The sequence below is a fragment of the Malus sylvestris genome, chromosome 15 (genome assembly GCF_916048215.2).
Source record: "Malus sylvestris chromosome 15, drMalSylv7.2, whole genome shotgun sequence".
Lineage (NCBI taxonomy): Eukaryota > Viridiplantae > Streptophyta > Magnoliopsida > Rosales > Rosaceae > Malus > Malus sylvestris.
The window spans coordinates 8,333,385-8,353,385 of NC_062274.1; the positions used below are offsets into that span (position 1 = coordinate 8,333,385).

Consider the following 20,001-nt stretch of genomic DNA (forward strand, 5'->3'; position numbering starts at 1 on the left):
GGAGCGAGCCCTTATTATATAAAATAGACTCCCTCACCTTCAACGCCACAAGTCGAGACAACCAAGGCAACATAAGCCACATGCCGAGCAGCCTCGCAACATGTGCTACTTCTAGTTGAGCATCATTTCACATTGAACACCGCCTCATATCGAGTATCAGTTCTAGACGACATTTAATTACTTCGGCCCACACATGGACTGAATTTCAAGTCTCCAGCCAAAAGACTCTTTTGACTGAAGACTTGGGGGACTACTGTTAGTACCATATTATATTGGGCCTCGTTACTTGAGCTTCCATACATTGAGCCCATGATCTATGTAAAAGGGGAGGAGCCCTTAGTCTATAAAAGGGACTCCTCACCCTCACAATCCTCAAGCCTTACATCCCCAAACAGAGGCTTTCATATTCAGAGCAAAGCTCTCTCAAACTCTCTCTTTCTCTGGGGGACTCCCCCTCACACTTGTAATCCATACATACAGTTATAGAGAAATACAATCAACATCAGTGTGGACGTAGCCCAAATATTGGGGTGAACCACGATACATTTTGTTTTCTTTACTTTCTTGCAGATTTACGGTCGGATTTACGTTGTTCCAAGACCCTCCGGTTTTGTGCATCAACATTATCAATTTATTATGTATTAACGTGAATTTATGTTTTAGCAAAATAATGACTCAATTTAGCCAGACAATCATAGCACATGTATTTATTTATTTAATATCATAATTTATGTCATTAACATATCAGTTGTGTCTGACTTGTAATATATTATACACCATAAATTTTTTATAACAAAAATATGAATTCGTAACAACACGTTGCAGTGAGACAAACATGTTCGAAAACTTATAAATGATATTTTAATATATATCAGTGTATTGGTGTATATAGTCATACTATGCACCAAGATCTTTTATCAATAAACTTAATTCATTATATCTTTGACCGCATATTTAATCATGCTCGAACACATATTATCACGTGATGTGACCTTTCTTGTGAGCAGGCCTAGTTCTTCGCAAATGTTAAACAGGTCAAGCCTTCGAAGTAGTTTGTATTTGGTAACCTATTTGTATTTGGTAACCTATCATATTGTTTGTTTGTTTAAAGTCTCAATCTACTTCTTGTTTTTTATATTTATTTATTTAATTATTATTATTATTTAATTTTATTTAAAATTTTAAGTTTTGAAGAAACATTTAAGTTTTTAACTGTGTGATTCTGAATCATATTATTTTAGTTGCAAACCAACGAGTCAACCCAAACACAAGACACGCAACAACATTTAAAAATCATTTTCTTTGTCCCGACTCTGCCTCCTCCTCGCTCATAAACTCACGTGACTCCGAAAGCAGAAGAAAACCATTTGGTTTTCTCAGGCAAAAATCCAACACTTCTCATCAGATTTGCAATTTCAGGTCAGTTTTCTCATCTGGGTTTTCTCAGAATTCAATTTTCTCATCTGGGTCGCATGCAATGCTTTCAATCTATTCGTTTTTAGCTTCATTTTTTGTATAAATTGTAAAAAATGCCTGCTTTTTGTACAGAATCATAAAAAAGGTATGTGCTTTCTGGTTATTTTGCAGGGGTTTTTAAGTCCTTTGAGCTGCATTTGCTGTTTTCTGTCGTTAAATTTCTTGTAAGATTGATAATCCTGAGAAAATCTAATTCCTGAAACCCCCAAATATACCAGAATGTCCCTAGGAATATCCAGTCCCTAGAATCTTTGACTCCTCAACCCGAAATGTTGTTTGAATTCGGTTTTGAGGAAAGAGGATTCGTACTTCTTTAAAGCTACTGTTCCATTGAGATCAGGGGTCCCATATCTCTTCGAATTTTTGGAAAAATGTCACCTTCCAATCTAAACGCACCTTTAATCCCTTCATCATCGGTGTCCTCGGCCTCATTGAAGCTTCCCGATTTCAAACAGTCCGTGAAATTGAAGTATGTAAAGCTCGGATACCATTACCTTATCACCCATGGAATGTACCTGTTTTTATCCCCTCTTTTTGTTCTCACCGTGGCACAGCTGTCTACATTCTCACTCCAAGACCTCCATGACCTTTGGGATCACCTCAGGTTCAATCTCATATCCGTTGTCCTTTGCTCGACTCTTTTGGTCTTCTTATTGACCCTTTTTTTCTTTACTCGTCCACGGCCTGTTTATCTTGTTGATTTCTCGTGCTACAAGCCGGAGGATGCGCGAAAGGTCACGAGGCAGATATTCATGAACTGTTCCCATTCGATAGGAACATTCACTGAGGAAAACCTCGCGTTTCAACGCAAAATTCTTGAGAGGTCGGGTCTTGGGGAGTCAACCTACCTCCCTGAAGCTGTTATACAGGTGCCTCCCAATCCATGTATGGCAGAGGCGAGAAAAGAAGCTGAGATGGTAATGTTTGGTGCCCTTGATCAGCTATTTGAAAAAACTTGCATTAAACCGAAAGATATTGGTATTTTGATTGTGAATTGTAGCTTGTTTAATCCAACACCGTCTTTGTCAGCTATGATTATCAATCATTACAGGCTGCGAGGGAATATTATTAGTTATAACCTTGGTGGGATGGGATGTAGTGCCGGTTTGATCTCAATTGATCTTGCTAAAGATCTTCTTCGAGTCCACCCGAATACCTATGCTTTGGTCATTAGCATGGAAAACATCACATTGAATTGGTATTTCGGGAATGATAGATCGATGCTTGTCTCAAACTGCTTGTTTAGAATGGGAGGAGCTGCAATTTTGCTTTCGAACAAATGGTCAGACAGACGTCGATCCAAGTATCAGTTGGTGCACACTGTTCGGACCCACAAAGGTTCGGATGACAAGTGCTTCTCTTGTGTTACCCAACAAGAGGATTTCGCCGGGAAAATTGGAGTTTCTTTGTCAAAGGATCTCATGGCGGTTGCTGGGGATGCTTTGAAGACCAACATCACTACCTTGGGTCCTCTTGTATTACCTATGTCCGAACAGTTGCTCTTCTTTGCCACGCTTGTTGGGAGAAAACTTTTGAAGATGAAAGTGAAGCCTTACATCCCGGATTTCAAGTTGGCTTTTGAGCATTTCTGCATTCATGCGGGAGGAAGAGCTGTGCTAGATGAATTGGAGAAAAACTTGCAGCTTTCGGACCACCACATGGAGCCTTCGAGAATGACACTTTACAGATTTGGCAACACTTCAAGTAGCTCACTTTGGTACGAACTTGCTTATACAGAAGCCAAGGGGAGGATGAAGAAAGGAGACCGAACTTGGCAGATAGCGTTCGGGTCCGGGTTCAAGTGCAACAGTGCAGTTTGGAAGGCTTTGAGAACTGTGAATCCAGCAAAGGAGAAGAATCCATGGATGGATGAGATCCACCAGTTCCCGGTGGATGTTCCAAAGGTCTCAGCTATCTGATTCCCGTCGACTTTTCCCTGTTCCTCAAGAAATCTGTTAGGGTAGTTGGTTTTCTTGTTCCAAATCGTTTTCTATGTATTTCATCATGTTTTCTCTAGTATGGTTTTTGTTGTAGTGAAGTGTTTGGCTTTAGTTATGAGATGGATGCTGTTAGACTGGTGATTTACAGTGGGATCGTTGACTTAACTAATGTGCTTGTGTCCTTAATTAATGGAGATTTGGGTTTGTAATCGTTTTAAGTAATTTGACAAAATTACCTTCAAAATATCTTTTTTTTCAATTCATTTTTTTGAAGCAGACGAGTTCAACAAAAGCTAAACAACATCGACATCTCTCCAGTGCAACTCTATCACTCAATCCTTATCCAATACCACAAAAGGAAAACGCATATGTTTTTGGCAAAATGACACAAATGTAAAGTTTAGTTATTTTTTTTCTTAAAATAATAAAAGCCCCATTAACTCTCCCTCATTCCAATGGTCTTATAAATTTGAGCTCCAAGCCATATATACATGATTTAACTCTTTGTTTGATTCAGTACAACAATATTGACCTAAAACATAGCTAAAAAAACACTAATGAGGGAGATATACGCTTTGTTGATGCACAAAATCGGAGGTCTTGGAACAACGTAAATCCGACCGTGAATCTACAAGAAAGTAAATAACACAAGATGTATCGTAGTTCACCCCAAGATTTAGGCTACGTCCACACTGATATTGTATTTCTCTGAGAGTATTGTGAAGGAGAGGGAGAGAGGGAGAGAGAGCTTCCTTATGTGAGGATGAGCTTCTCTCAATATGAGAGAGGATGTGAGGCCTTGAGAGCGGGTGAGAAGGCCTAGGAATTGGTCTCCCCTAATTGTGAGGGTGAGGAGTCATTTTATAGAATAAGGGCTCATCACTTATTACATATCTACCCCTTCTTTTATTACATAATTACATTTAAGTCCCCCGAGTATTTGTACGAGATCTAAATACGGAGGCCCTAAGTATGGTATAAACACGCTTAAACACACAATGGTATAGATCTGCTCGATGAAATGCCTCATAAAAAACATTAGGAAAAAAGTTAAGTTGAAGCCGGTTTAGAAAAGCTCAGAACCTCAACTTAAGGACACTCGCTATTACAGTTCAGAGTGGTTCCACTACAGAAGAAAAGAATGGAAAAAATACATTCTCTGATTGTTCCAAATCGAACAATCTGTCAATCCGCAAAGGACATTATCAATGAACAAAATGAATCTCGAAATGTACAGGAGTTCCATTTTTTCTGCGAGGAGTTGACAAAAGTGCGAACCCACAAGGATACTAGTCCTTGGTGGACTTGTTGATGAGAGACTTGTGAATGTGAGGGATCACGCCACCACCGGCTATTGTACCTTTGATCAGGGTGTCGAGTTCTTCATCACCCCGAATTGCAAGCTGCAAGTGCCTGGGTGTAATACGCTTCACCTTTAAATCTTTGCTTGCATTGCCTGCCAGCTCCAAGACTTCTGCGGTTAGATATTCCAAGATAGCGGCAGAGTACACAGCAGCTGTTGCACCAACTCTTCCATTCGCTTGAACCCTTGTCTTCAAGAGACGGTGAATTCGACCAACAGGGAACTGCAGGAATATGCATTCATGAATGAGCAACAGGAATACAATGGGTATTTGTATACCAAGAAACCAAATAAAATCCACTGTCAACCGGAACACTTTTAAGAACTACAAAAACATCTAAAAAAGAACATAAATCATCAACACGTGGGCAAACGTCTATGATATACTCACGCCTCCAAGAATTTCACGAGCCTATACTTGAACCCAAATTATCATCTAATCATATTGTAGTCATTAATTATTAAGTGAAAGAATGCAAACTGCCATCTGCCATTGGAGAACAAGGAGAACGAACAGCCATCTCAACTGACTATTTATGCATCTCAACCAGGGTCTGAAACTATCTATTACCACACTAATAACCTCAGCAAAATAAGATTGGAATCGTTCACAAAAACAATTTATGGGACTCTTCCTTCGACATAATTATTTAGGCAGACCTTTGAAGGCAGATTCCAAGCAAGTAGTCACAATTTATTAGGTTCTGTTCCATTGGGTATTATGCCAACAGCTCTGCCTGCTGTCATGCCTCACCAGCATATTACGACGTCGAAGCAAATTACAGGAAAGTAAGAAACAACACAATGGACCAATGTTCCAATTGTAGAGATCAACATAACGAGGACTTTTTCTATTCGGTGAGAAATTTCACCTTATCAAGTTGGAAGAACCTATCTTGAACTCATTGTAGGACTACAAATTTCTGAAACAACTGCATTGCATGCCATGCCCTGTTGCTTAACAGAAAACTAAACTAACTCACTCCAAGAAATAGTACTGTAAATTGTCCGTGAGGCATCTCAACGCACAAAACGATCGAACGAAAACAAGCTTGAGACAGACAATCCATATTCCGAAGAAGACAGCATATATCTTAAATCGTTATACCAAAAGACTGCATAGCTCATTCCACGTAACAACGTGGATTATGAAGAACGGGGAACATTTGATGTTTATCTGCCTACACTCGATAGTCGGTGTATTCTAAACTATAGAAACAACAATTACTTTAACACCAAACAAACAAATCATATTTGATCACAATTAACCATATATCCCATCAAGCGCACTTAGCAGAGAGGTCTTTGAACTAGTGAGCTCTAAAATTACGAAAATCTCCATGACCCATATATAAAATCTCAATTAATTTAGATTTTCCGATCCAAATTTCAAATTCTAAGGACTGAAACAAAATGGCTATCAAACGCCCCTAAAGTAACAATCCAAAAAAATAAATAAAAAAATAAAAAAATATTGGTCTTTACAAGCAAACCCCATGAATCAAAACGCAGAAAGATTTAAAATTCACCGAAAATAAAGAACCGTACCCCCTAAAATTCGATAAAAGGAAATTTAGCCACGAAGAAAAAAAGGAAAAAAACGAAAGAAACCGAAGTGAAAACGCACCTGAAGGCCAGCACGAGAGGAACGAGAGATGGGTTTCTTCTTGTCCTTGTCTTTATCCTTGTTGATTGCTGAGGGGCCTTTCCCCATTATCAAACCCTTTGCTCCTTTACCCGACATTTTCTCGGGAAAATTGAATCCAACTGAGAAAATCGCCAAAGTTTTGCTTTCGACTCGGCGAAACGCAACCGCACAGAGAATTTGCAGAGGGGCGTCCAGAAAGGTCGAATCCTTCTTGGCTTAGAGAGGGAGAATATTTATAGGTAGGCTTTGCCGCTTAAAATACCCGCCGAATTTTTGTTAATTACGGAAAAAACCACTTTGCTTACTGGTTCTTTAGCTTTATTGTATTTGGATTTGGATTGGGTCTTTTTGTCTTTTGGAAGTTATGTTACGTCGGTTAATTCGAGTTTCAAAAATGTCCACTAGTATCCCCAGCCAAGCCAACAGGATCCTCTCTAGATTTTTTTTTTGTTAAGGATCATGAGAACCTGTGAATTATGTTTTTTTATTGTAAATTATGTTATTAGTTTTTGTCAAAGATAATACTTGGTACTTCCCGGGAAGTACCCAACTTTGCTGACCATATTATGTGACCCAATAGAATTATACCACCTGTTCATTTTATACTCCTCCAGACTATTGCAATCCTCATAACCAAACACCAACTCTCACTTTTGAACCTGTAACCAAGCACCCATCTTCTTCTTCCCCTTTCCTATGCCATGGCAGAGCTGGCCACCCCATCCGCTTCTTCAACCTCTCCTACGTCGACCCTACCCACCCACATCTCCCTTCCAACCTCTTGGTCGGCCCAACCCCAAATCCCTAATATTCTTTTATGTGGAACCTGCCCACATCCCCCTTCAACATCTCGGTCGGCCCCACCCCAAATCCCTCGTGTTCTTTTCTGTGGAAGCCATGGGAGCACCTCTGCACCTGCCCACTTACTGGTCGCGACTCGCCACCATCTTCCTCTTTTTGCTGCCAAGGTCGCATCTGGAAAGAAGAGGATGGATTGAAGGCGGGGTCCACGAGGTCGGTTAGAAGAGGAGTGGTGAGTGGGGTTGATAGAGAAGGGAGGTCGGAGGAGGAGACGTGGATGTGGTAGCCGGAGGAGAGAAGTAGGTAGGGGTGAGATATCGACCGCCGACGACAGCGAAGGAGAGCAAAGGTCGGCAAAGGTTGGTGAGGGAGAAAGAACATGTTTGATACTAGAATATTTTGATTGTTTGGAACCAGTTTTACTAAAGTTTAAGTAGAACACGTGTCTTTATTTGATTGTTCCACATAGGATGGTCAGTATAAACGGTCCTGAATGGTGAGGATCCAAGTATTGTCCAATACTGTTTGTGTTTAATTTTAAATAAAAATATTTAAAATGATATTTTACTACACGATGTACGATAAATAAACACGATTCACAAATTTTTGAAATTCTCACAAAAGAATCCGATCGATGCATATAAATTATAGATTGCAATTTTGTTGCCCCCCAAGTAATTAAATATCGTTAAATTATTTTAAATTTTGAGATTTATATATTAAATAAATTAAATCAAACGATAATCAATAGAGTAGTGAAACATACTACCAAAGGATTTATTAAAAAAATGTAAATTAGGTGTTTAAGATGAATATTTTACATTCCTTCATTGGAAGTTTTTCGGCCAACTAAAAATGTAAAATACACATCTTAAATTCTACGGCATTTTTAAAGATACCGTAGAATTTCCCCTTCAGTTAAATCCTGCAATGGAAAAATTACACTTTGATCATTAATTACTGTCATGAATAAACACAAAACCAAACTAAATGACAAGAGAAAAGTGATATAAATTGCAAAATTGCGAAGGGATAGAAAATTGAAAAGTGATATATAAATGACAGCAGCTTTAAAATCACCTACTAATTTTCCTATGAGTAATACTAGAGATACCAACTATTTAGATCAAATTTTGTAAATCATATGACTTGATGGTTGATAATTAAATTATTAATTAAATATTGATTATGCGATTTTTATTACACTAATAATGTTGGTTGTTACAACGCGGACATCTTGTTACATTTGGATTATGTAATATATAATTAATTAACCTTAGAGTAGGCGCAAAGCAAATAATAGAAGGATCTAATGATAATTATCATTTTCTCCAATTTGTATATGGCAAAATTATCCAAGTCTTCAGACTCTCTAGAAAGACACCATTAGAAGTAAAGTTCAACTACACACTAACCACAAGATGAAAAGTGTACCCACACGCAAAGCAAACAAACCAAATGACCTTCCATCCTCAAAGTTTCTAGAAAATCAAAGGATTCCGTCCAAATGGAAAATTTTGAATTGATCGTTAACTTTCACCAAGAAATTCAAACCCAAAGTCCCACTTCTCTCTCTCTCTCTCTCTCTCTCTCTCTCTCTCTCTCTCTCTCTTCCATGGCAGCGGATCACAATTATAATTCTCACTTTGTTAGTTTTGTGAATCGATATATCAATTTGACTGCAATTTGATTAGGGTTAAGAACTCCAGATTTGTTATAACTAACCCAATTTTCTATTACTACAAGTAAGGTATTGGCACCTACGTACATTGACTTAGAACTTGGTGACTCGATCTATATACGTACTGGACAAAACTAAGCTGCAAAAGATACTACATATCATGCATGCATTAGGACTGAGCTTTATATTCTTGTGCCTTCTACAACAATTAATTAGATCCTCAACAGACCACCTAATCGTTTCCCTACTAATTAATCCCCTGTCTAATTATCATAATTACGTGTTCAAAACAGCTCACGGCCCCAAACGAAAGTCATAAAGTTAAATGTCAACGGTGGTATAAAGAAAAAGGCAGAAAAGAAAATAAGATCATTGGATGTGTTCACTACTTACTGTTGAAATTCGATGTTAACGAATGTAGCGGAAGAGTTGGCGATTGCAGCAAATGCAGTAGTAGAGAGAACTATGGTAGCATCACTTCTTGAAGGTCGGGACACCGAAGAGAGTGCACGATCCACAATCTTTACCTGAATCGTGTTCCCTGGAACGCAGGTTCCTCGCACGGGAGCGCTTATGCACCTCACCTGATATTGCCTTCCACAAGCTGCACCGTTGTCCCAAATTCCCTCGCCAACGGACGCGAACAGATTGCCCGGAGGAAACTGCCCCTGGTCGCTTCCACCGCAGGCGGTAGCTGTATGCATGGAAGGTATTAATTAGTATCGATATGTTAACAGAGACAAAATTGTTATTTTAGACACACAAATTTGATAGACTATCTAAGAGTGTGTCTTAGCATTGTATTTAGGATCCACTGCATAAGAGAGTGAATAATCTTTTGTATATGTATGTGTTAATAGCATTAGAGTCGTCCAGGGTCTAAATTCTGAAAGTAATGAAATGCTAAAGAGAGTATCTCAAAAATTATGAGCAAATGAACTTACGGATATCCGAAAGCCATTTAAAAAAAAAATATTGTGATGATATAAAAATTCCAGATTATGGCTGCATATGTTGTCAGGTAAACATTATTTGCCCGACGGAATTTGAATAGTCGTCGGGCAAACGTTCGTGCGACGACCTTATTTTGCCCTACGAAATTCTTTCGTACAGTTTTTTTTGTAGCGTATAAGAGTAAAACTCATGCAGAACTTACGTAAATAAGGGGGCCTATACTGAGCGGCAGTGCCAACATCAGCCTGAGAGGAATGAATGAGCGCTGCTGAGAAGAAGAACAGAAGCAGGTATGGAAGAGAACTCTGAGGCTTAGACATTCCTGATCAATAAATTAAGGAAAACAAATGTGAGGGGACTAGTTAAATATAAGACATAATTATTATAAATTAACAATATTATACGTCTGGTGAGAATAATGCTGCTTAGGTAGGGAAAGAGATTATTTCCAGATCACTTCCACCAAGGTCACCGGATGTGATTCAGGTTTTTGAAATTTTATCCAACGGCCCCCTGTTTTGGGCCATAAAAAGCTATAATAATTCTTGATCGTTGGATAAAATTTCAAAGGTCTGGATCACTTGATCCGGTGACCTTAGTGGAAGAGATCTGGAAATGATCTATTTTCCTTAGATAGTTAATCGCAAATTATTATTTTTATATAGTAATTTGAAAGGACTCATTCAAAGTCAAAGTTTTCAAAATTAGATTAATTTGTTTGTGTAGTTTTTTTGTTAGCTCAGCGTATAGGACACCAATAACGGTTTGGAGTTCAGTTTGAAAATGTATAACCTGGTTAAGCAAGTAAATACAGCAGAAAGTGAAAACACAAACACTGGTAAAAACAAAAATGGCAGAAAGCAAGAAATACTGATTAGTTAATGATTAAAATCGAATTAGTTTCAACTAATTAGTTTGCTATAGTACTTGAGGAGGGCAGAGAAGGACCGGAGTTTAATGGTTTGGTTGGGATTAATTATAAATAAAGAAGTGCAGCAAGTAGGATTTTTAACTTTACAGTTGTTAACCTTCTGTGGAAGAGTCCAAGAGGTGAGACACGAACCCAATCTAGGCTCTCAATCACATAAAAATAATAATAGAAAATTAGAAATCTCAGCCATCCATCCCCTACCCACCACTTACCCAACATTGAGGGATTTGTAGAGAGGGAGAAAGACGTCATGGCAATGGTGAACTGGTGTACCGGTTTTATTGTAATCTCTCTCGTAAATAGGATGCCTATATGTAAAAGATGGTGGTAGCATTACCTGGTAAGTATGTGATCAGCGAGAAGAATAGGGCACTGAAGAATGATCGAGTGCAGAACAAATTAACAAAACTGGTCGACTAATAAAATTAGAAGATGGAGGACGGAAATACAAATGTATCATAGTGATATGATCATATATACTTGTTGCCGACAAGCAAAGGCAATTCATTTGAATTCCACACGAAACGTCAAACGTTTCCCTTGCAAGGGAGTTAAACATGGACGTTTCCCCATTAAAACGTAACTTACTCATTAATTCCTATCTAATTTGTACGCGTCTAAATCCAAATCCAGTTCTCCATATTTTACGTCCCTCACTTATTAATAATAACGCTTGTATTGTAAAAATATATATAGAGACATTTTCTCCCGATATAACAAATGGACTTAATTTTTTACTCATCATGATCCTACGCAAGCAATTGCTGCTGTCCTGAGGACCGCTATGGATGGTTCGCTGCTGGGATTAATTGCCCATGGCATCAAGAGTCTATCTGCAACTGTGACATACGTAAGGTTTAGTTATATGCCGCGTCTTTGTGATGGTGTTGACAGTATTTAGCAAAGTTTGCCTTTTTAATTAGTTAGTAACGATTAGTTTGGTTTGAAAATCCTCCTGGTATCATGTTCTCGTACAAAACTCATTTACCTAAGCGAGTTCATCTTAATAAAGCTATCATTTCTATTCCAAAATTTTTTACTCTTCGTGTCAATACTTACATATGCATGCTCTCTAAGTAAATCTCAACTATTTTTAAGCCTCTTTTTTATCATGATATTTTAAGCTTAAAATGAAAATAAAAATTAGTCTCCCCACCAACCTCATCAACCAGACACCATACTAGCTTTTACTTATTTGCACAAGAAGAAGAGCCAATTAAAGATTTAGTTAGATGATGAGGCGATATTATACTATATATTTTACCCTATTCTTAGTATTAATTTATTGCTTATTTTGGTAGAATTTTGATACTTTGTTATATATTTTCAATGTAGGACATTCGACTTCCTCTGAAGCAAAAAGTGATCAAACGGATGAATTTTGGAGTGATTCCAATTGGAGGATGTTTGTGAGTCTTTCAAGATGATTGTATCAAAATTCCAGATTTTTCTACCAAGCCGTTTGACTTTGGCGATGAAATAAAGACCCAGCGTGCAGTTTTCCCAGATTAATGTTTCTGGACGTTTTGGGCATTTTGAAGGTTAAGATGGCATATTTTGAGGAAGATTCATTCTGAGGATTTGTAGGGGACGTCTCCAGCTTTCAAAAGAGACCTTTTAGGACCAAATCGGAGTTGATTGGGTCAGTCAAAAGTCTGATTTTCTGAGAACTATGAATTGTAGTTTAAATAGGAAACCTTTTATTTTCTATTTTATCATGTAATTATGTTTCCTAGTTTTATTTTCAAGGTGTTTTCTATCCTTATTTTTAATAATATTTCGTTGTGTGATTGGTAGTAACTAAATTCCGTTTGCTAGGGCGAGGTCACGAGCCTTAGCATGAATATGTAGTTTTTATTTAATTGCTTATGATATTATACATGCATACTTTGAATTATTAATCACTGTGCTTTAAACTGTCTCTATATCTTAATGCTTAGCTACCATTAGGATGTTTAGATAAGTAATCGGATGCAATTCGGTTGGAATACCACCAGGGAATTGAGTATTGCTTCTTGTGATTGATAGTTGTAAGTTCACCTAGGATGAATACCACGTCTTAGGGGTTGCATAGTTTTTCAAAGGGTTTTCACAAAATGTAATGAGTCATGCATGTTTATATTTGATCTGAATACCACAGACGGATTACATGTTTAATATACTTTCTAGCTTAAATACCATGAGTAGAATATGCATTAGGAAAACCTAATCTTCAAAGTTGCATTGGTAATTCATAAGTAATTGATAAATCTACATAGGATTGTTAAGAGGACAGCGGAACTCTAGGTTTTTACAACTTGGTTTTCAAAACATTTTCTTTTGTTTTCTTTACTTTGTCAATTTATTTAATTGTTTAATTTAAAATTCGTTTTTAATATTTTAGGTCATTAAATCAACCTCTTCTAAACTTTGTTTTCAAATAATTAATTAAGATTTGATTTTAACATAAATTATTCATTCAATCCCTACAGAAAACGACCTTACTTGAGCCGTTTATACTACAACTACCTTACCTGAGCCGTTTATACTACAACTACCTTGTTCTCTTACAAGTGTTTTCAAGTGTTTTTATCCCTACTTTTGCAGGTGGTAAAATCCCTATCATGAGATTAAATTGTATAAGTAAAATGGAACACTCCTAATCACGACTCTATAAGATGTCAATCACATACAATCCTTCTCACTCATTTAAATGAAGAAATGTCTCCTAACTCTAAACTTCTTCCTTCTAATTCACAATTTTACATTCTACCGTGAAAGATATAAAATACTTTGAAATAGACATTTTACATTACGTGCATCCTAATCAAACGACTTATATCTAACACAAAGCACTATTACAAACGAACAAATAACTAACAAGAACGGTTTGTTTCCAACATACTTGCCTTTAACGATGGAACATCATTGATATAATTGAGTCCCAATTTCACAATCAAATTTAACCAAAAGAATACATAAATATAAGGCAAGAAAATTTTCCCGAAAATCACAAACCAAACCAAAAAAATCCTGATCTCATACCGAAAAATTCTCAAACCGATAATACTGAAATTTTTTGATCCATACCGAACCGATCCCGAACCTTTTGGTATGGGAATTGGAATTACATATTCAATGGTTCGGAAATCCTGAACCGAACCAATGTGTATATCTATTTTGGTTGCATGCATGTTGAATGTTGAATTTAAGCAATTTGAGAGTAGACTGTATTAAAAATAAAAGTATGAAATTAAGTAGTTTGGAACTTTAGAACGTCAATTTGACTTGGTAAGAATGATTTGGTATTTCAATTGGTAAGAAATTTCAAATTGGCAATAGGTAAAAAGCCTAAATTTCAATTGATATGAAGTTTGGTAACAAAATTTTAAGCCTAATGCCCAAATTTTATCCCACAACCCAAAACTCTCAAATTTATGCCCAAAAGCCGAAAAGCTCAAAACCCAAAACACAATCCCAATCCATCCCGAAATACCCAAAACATTTCGGGAATCCTGAAAATTGGGAATAACGAAATATCGGTTCGGGATTGGTGGATTGGTCTTCAAATTCTCGTCTTGAAAATTTTTGGTTTAAGATTCGGGATCCATTTTCGATTTGGGATCCCATACCGAACCACTCCTACATAAATATTCCCAACTCCTAGTTAGTTGACAAAACACTAAAAAATTGTGTTTAGATTAATAAAACCAACGTCCACATAGCAATAACAATAAAAGAGGACAACATTAGTGTTTTTCAACGGAAATACAAATTCTTATGTAGTATAACTTAAATTAGCAGTAAAGGTGGTGGCTCTCAAATTTGACAACTTCAAATCTATTTTTAATGAATTAATAAACACTTTTTTATCATTTTATTAAGTTTTTTGTTCTAAAAATATTTATTATAATTATGAAAAGAATAATAATAAATAATTGACATATAAGAACAAAACTTTAACAATACCAACGTACCGGCTTTTAAATTTAAATTTATGTTTAAAATTTGATATTTCCTCTAGAGTTGTTTTAAGTTGTCTTGATATCTTAAGAGTAAAGGGATTAAGTTGCTGGAGGGCCAATTAATTATCTATCCTATTATTACGAGAACCCTCCTTGTCAACTTTTGTCCCATTTTTTTCTTATTTTACCCTCACTTTTGATACACAAAACTTACATAATGAGGGCAAAATAGTAATTGTCACAGCCCGTCCCGAAATATTATATTTCTATGAGTGAGATTACTTATTTACCCTTGGACGTTTTGTGTGGTTATGTGGGTGAAGTTTTATTTGGACAAATTCTAAATTTTTCCTAAGTTTTGGAACACTTAGGACTCAAAGTGTTTTCTTTGGTTGGTTGGTGACCCACGTGGACCTCACACACACACACACAAACTCTCCCTCTCTCCCGTGCCTTCTCTATCTCCTCCATCTCGGATTTTTCAGAAAATCTGTACAAAACGTACGGACGAACTTGGAACCAACCATTTCACGCACGGATCGACGTCAAGAAGGTGAGATTCGAACTCCTTGCAAGTCTCTGAGTTCATATATACCATTTTTAGATCTTGAAACCCTCAAAATCCTGAGAAACCATAACCCCATATTTCATGCACTAATTAATGCGGGGTTTTTAGGAAATTTTAAGCTTATAGGGAGCTTTAGATCATCTCCACAAAGCTCAGAAAAGAAAAACCAAGCGATTTGGACGTCGGGAACTGGAGATTGGCGAGTTCGAAAATGTGGCTAGATTATCGAAGCTTTTCCGGCGAGATCCTGTGAACTTTAGGTTCTAAAATTGGTAAGATTTTGTTCTACTTGTTATAAGGATCAATTTGGTTCAATTTCATGGAAATTGGTTAAGAAATGAAAGAGAAATGAAGGTTTTTCTAATTTCCAGAAACCGGCAACGCAGAGGAATCCGGCGAACCAAGGAAGAAGGAGGAGAATATTCCGTCAACTTTGACGGAATATTTTGACGCCGTCAGGTAAAACTAACGGATTCTGTTACTTTTTAACGGAATATTCCTAATGGCGTAACGGTTACCGTTAGTGTGCTTGGCATGTGCCTGCGCGTGAGCCGCGCGTTTGGCTGTGCCTTGGCCGGCGCGTGGGACGTTGGAAAAGTTTTCTAAAAATATGAAGATGTTCGTGAGATTGTGTAGATCACGTTGGTATATTCATACATGTGCTTTAAACGTGATCTACACAATAACTGAATAAACGTTGGTATATTAGCTAGTATTAGTTATGTGCTTTAAATTAACGTTTATTCAGTTATTTCGCATATATGTGAGACCTATCCAGAAGACGAGCGCAGTTAAGGGCGACTCGGGGGTTACGACCCTTCAACATACCAATGAGTGGGCTTTTGGTTTTCAGTATATATTTATATACTTGATATTTTCCCAGAAAATGTGTTTAAATGAAAGTATGCTTTGAAAATGCCATGCCTATTGAATTATGCTTAAACGATGAGTTGAATTGTTTGCATATATATATTGTTTATACCGTACTTAGGGCATTCGTATTTAGATCTCGTATAAATACTTGGGGGACTTAAATATAATTATGTAATAAAGGAATGGGCAAATATGTAATAAGTGAGGATCCCTTATTCTATAAAAGGACCCCTCACCCTCACAATTAGGGAGAGCCTCACTCTCACCTTCGGAGGCCATTTCTTAAGCCTTCTCACCCCTCTCAAAGCCTCACCCTCATTGCAGAGGCTCTCACACTCTCTCCCTCACAATCCTATCAGAAATACAATAATCAGTGTGGACGTAGCCCAAACATTGGGGTGAATCACGATACATCTTGTATTATTTACTTTCTTGCAGATTCACGGTCGGATTTACGTTGTTCCAAGACCCCTCCGGTTTTGTGCATCAACATTTGGCGCCGTCTGTGGGAAACGATACAAAAAGTTGTGTCGGTTCTCTCTCAATTCTTCATCTCACCACCGTGAACCTGCAGAAACCCAAAAACACAAACATTCCCAACTCACCAAGTCCCTGACACAGAGATATATTTCTTTGAGCTCCAGACCTGGCAAACTCTCAACTACGTCCAATGGAGGGAGAAGATTCCAAATAAGCCAAAAACAAAACGACAGTGACGGCTTTATACCAAGCCTTAACCTCCAAGGACGTTGATGTCGTCCACCTTCTCCTCGCACCCTACCTCGAGTGGTGGTTCTATGGCCCCCCAACTCACCAGCATCTGAACCGCCTACCCACCGATGCACCACCGTATGACTCATCGTTCAAATTCGTCCCTCTCTCGATCATTGCATTTGGATCAATGGTGCTGGCTGAAGGATACGACGATGTTCGTTCCATTTCGTGGGTGTATGCGTGGATCTTCACTGATAGGATTATTACCCAGGTCAAGGAATACTACAATACGTCCGTCACGATCACCCGGTTATCCTCACTGCATATTAGATCACAACTGGGGAATTGCCAATATGTCTGGCAGAGTAAGCTCTCGGATAACAAGTCTGTGTCTGGCCTCGTTTTGGCGCTATTAGTTATGCTGCGTTAATTATCGTTTGAACTCGCCGATCTGGGCGAGGATGAAGATGATGACGTGTCCGTCTATTCCAACTCGACTGCTTCCGTTGCGGTGAAGATCGTGCAACCCACTCTCCTTCAGCCAGGCGTCGTGATATACGATGGGGTCTGCCATCTCTGTCATGGAGGGATGAAGTGGGTGATCAAAGCTGACAAGTACAGAAAAGATCAAATTCTATTGCGTTCAATCGGAGACTGCTGAGCCTTACCTAAGATTATGTGGTCTGGATCGAGAGGATTTTCCTCGTCGATTCTTGTTTGTCGAAGACCTCGGGCTTTACCACCAAGGCTCTACTGGGTTTTACCACTAAAATCCAGCTCGTTCTGACCATCATCAAAGAGGGCCTGAAGACCGACCTTGAGAGGTACCATAAGATGAAGGGCAAGTTGGTCGGAGTCTCGGAGGAGACCACCACGGGCTATCAAGAAATTATATCAAATGCAGGCCAGCGGTGCTCTCTCATTCCCCGCCATCTATGTCAACGACTCTGTTACCAAGAGCAAGGTGTTGGAGGTTAGGGACTTTATCACTATGCAATGGAAGTGACAGCTGAACTACACTCAACTTTTGCTAGGGTTTTTGCGCTCCTCACCCATGTTGTAAACCTGCAATACAACAAAAAAAGAAAAAAGCAAAACAGAAAATGAAAAGAAAAAGTAAAGCAAGTCTGCAAAAGCAATAGCAAGTCTGCCAGAGAGGGTGGAGGTGGAGAGACAGAGACGCAGTGGAAAGAAATCAAGAAAAACAAAAGATACCTTGCAAAGCAACATGGGTGGACAGAGAATGAGCGGGGACATCAAGAAAAGCAGAAACAAAAGCAGAAAGCAAAAGCAAGGAATAAACACCCAACCAGAATGATGTGATTTGCTTTTCTTGTTTGTGTATGATGTGATTTATTTTTCTTATCTTTCGGAGACATCTGTATAAACCCCATCAGAGGGTAATAATAATAAAAAAAAGGGGCAAAACCCAAAATAAATGGGCTGGAATGTTGTGTGGAGAACGAAGGCCCATAAGCCCAAAATAGCACAAACCAGGCGACCAAAAGTACGCCCAGTATTACAAAAAATTATTCGGCACCCCGTCGCTATTACCACCAACCAGGTGATCAAAAGTATGCCCAGTACTCCAAAATTATTCGGCAACTTGCCGTTATTACCACCAACTAGGTGATCAAAAGTACGCCCAGTACTTCAAATTATACATGAGCATTACTCATGTCAATCATACATAAACATTCATGAGCATCACTCATATCAATCATACATAAACATTCATGAGCATCACTCATGTCAACATTCATGAGCATCACTTATGTCAACATCCATGAGCATCACTCATGTCAATCAGCTTCAAAAGCTTCATTTACATAGCTTTAGCTTCAAAAGCTTCATTTACAAAAGCTCTAGCTTCAAAAGCTTCATTTACAGAGCTACAACTTCAAAAGCTTTATTTACAAAAGCTCTAGCTTCGAAAGCTTCATTTACAGAGCTCTAGCTTCAAAAGCTTCATTTACAAAAGCTCTAGCTTCAAAAGCTTCATTTACAGAGCTACAACTTCAAAAGCTTCATTTACAAAAGCTCTAGCTTCGAAAGCTTCATTTACAGAGCTCTAGCTTCAAAAGCTTCACTTGTAAAGCTTCACCTACAAAGCTTCAGTGCAGGGTATACAAATACCGCCTCCGAACAACCACCACTTCGGCCCATACATGGATTCAATTTGAAGTCTCCAGCCAACAGACTCTATTAACAGAAAACTTGGGGGACTACATTATGTACCATATATTGGGCCTCAACTGGGCCTCATGAAAAATACTTGGGGGACTTAGCCCATTATTTATGTATTGAGGAGCGAACCCTTATTTTATAAAATGGACTCCCTTACTTTCATTAGAGAGCATCCATTATTCATGTACTGAGAAGCGAGCCCTTATTTTATAAAAGGGACTCCCTCACCTTTATTAGAGAGCATCGCCGCCAGCTGAGCAACTGTCTCGCTGCGAGCATCACTCCTAACCCATTATTCATGTACTGAGGAGCGAGCCCTTATTCTATAAAAGGGACTCCTTCACCATCATTAGAAAGCATCCCTACCTACTGAGCAACCGCCTCGCCGCGAGCATCAACTCTAGCCCATCATTTATGTATTGAGGAGCGAGCCCTTATTCTATAAAAGGGACTCCCTCACCTTCAACACCACAAGCCGAGCCAACCAAGGCAACATAAGCCACAAGCAGAGCAGCCTCGCAACATGTGCTACTTCTAGTTGAGCATCATTTCACTTTAAGCACCACCTCATATCAAGTATCAATTCAAGACGACATCTAGTTACTTCGGCCTACACATGGACTGAATTTCAAGTCTCCGGCCAAAAGACTCTCTTGACTGAAGAATTGGGGGACTACTGTTTATACCATACTTAGGGCCTTCGTATTTAGATCTCGTATAAATACTTGGGGGACTTAAATGTAATTATGTAATAAAGGAATGGGCAAATATGTAATAAGGGATGAGCCCTTATTCTATAAAATGACCCATCACCCTCACAATTAGGGAGAGCCTTACTCTCACCCTCGGATGTCATTTCTTAAGCCTTCTCACCCCTCTCAAAGCCTCACCCTCATTATAGAGGCTCTCACACTCTCTCCC

General features: G+C 38.3%; 3 protein-coding genes and 2 long non-coding RNA genes across 6 annotated transcripts; 3 read left to right on the top strand and 2 right to left on the bottom strand.

Annotated features, from left to right (window-relative positions):
• Positions 1-1,255: 1,255 nt before the first annotated feature.
• LOC126605766 (3-ketoacyl-CoA synthase 11-like) lies at positions 1,256-3,625 on the top strand. The gene is made up of 2 exons (XM_050273202.1): positions 1,256-1,419; positions 1,588-3,625. Exon 2 carries the CDS (start codon positions 1,848-1,850, stop codon positions 3,393-3,395), a length of 1,548 nt encoding a protein of 515 aa, XP_050129159.1. The 5' UTR covers positions 1,256-1,419; positions 1,588-1,847; the 3' UTR covers positions 3,396-3,625.
• A 795-nt stretch (positions 3,626-4,420) lies between these two features.
• LOC126605773 (probable histone H2A variant 3) lies at positions 4,421-6,816 on the bottom strand. The gene is made up of 2 exons (XM_050273208.1): positions 6,407-6,816; positions 4,421-5,002 (listed from the first exon to the last, which is right to left on the bottom strand). The coding sequence occupies exons 1-2, from the start codon at positions 6,521-6,523 to the stop codon at positions 4,706-4,708; spliced, it is 414 nt and encodes a 137-aa protein (XP_050129165.1). The 5' UTR covers positions 6,524-6,816; the 3' UTR covers positions 4,421-4,705.
• On the top strand, positions 6,800-7,798 carry LOC126605776 (uncharacterized). The gene is made up of 2 exons (XR_007617040.1): positions 6,800-6,905; positions 6,971-7,798. It is a non-coding gene; the product is annotated as an uncharacterized LOC126605776 (long non-coding RNA).
• Positions 7,799-7,976: 178 nt separating this feature from the next.
• On the bottom strand, positions 7,977-11,243 carry LOC126605771 (EG45-like domain containing protein). Of its 2 annotated transcripts, none has more exons than XM_050273207.1 (4): positions 11,132-11,243; positions 10,066-10,185; positions 9,303-9,603; positions 7,977-8,153 (listed from the first exon to the last, which is right to left on the bottom strand). In XM_050273207.1, exons 2-4 carry the CDS (start codon positions 10,181-10,183, stop codon positions 8,147-8,149), a joined length of 426 nt encoding a protein of 141 aa, XP_050129164.1. In that variant the 5' UTR covers positions 10,184-10,185; positions 11,132-11,243; the 3' UTR covers positions 7,977-8,146. The 2 variants fall into 2 exon arrangements, with proteins under 2 accessions (XP_050129164.1, XP_050129163.1); XM_050273206.1 differs by having other exon boundaries at positions 11,007-11,215.
• A 199-nt stretch (positions 11,244-11,442) lies between these two features.
• On the top strand, positions 11,443-12,599 carry LOC126605775 (uncharacterized). Its single transcript, XR_007617039.1, has 2 exons — positions 11,443-11,644; positions 12,130-12,599. It is a non-coding gene; the product is annotated as an uncharacterized LOC126605775 (long non-coding RNA).
• The last annotated feature ends 7,402 nt before the right edge of the window (positions 12,600-20,001 follow it).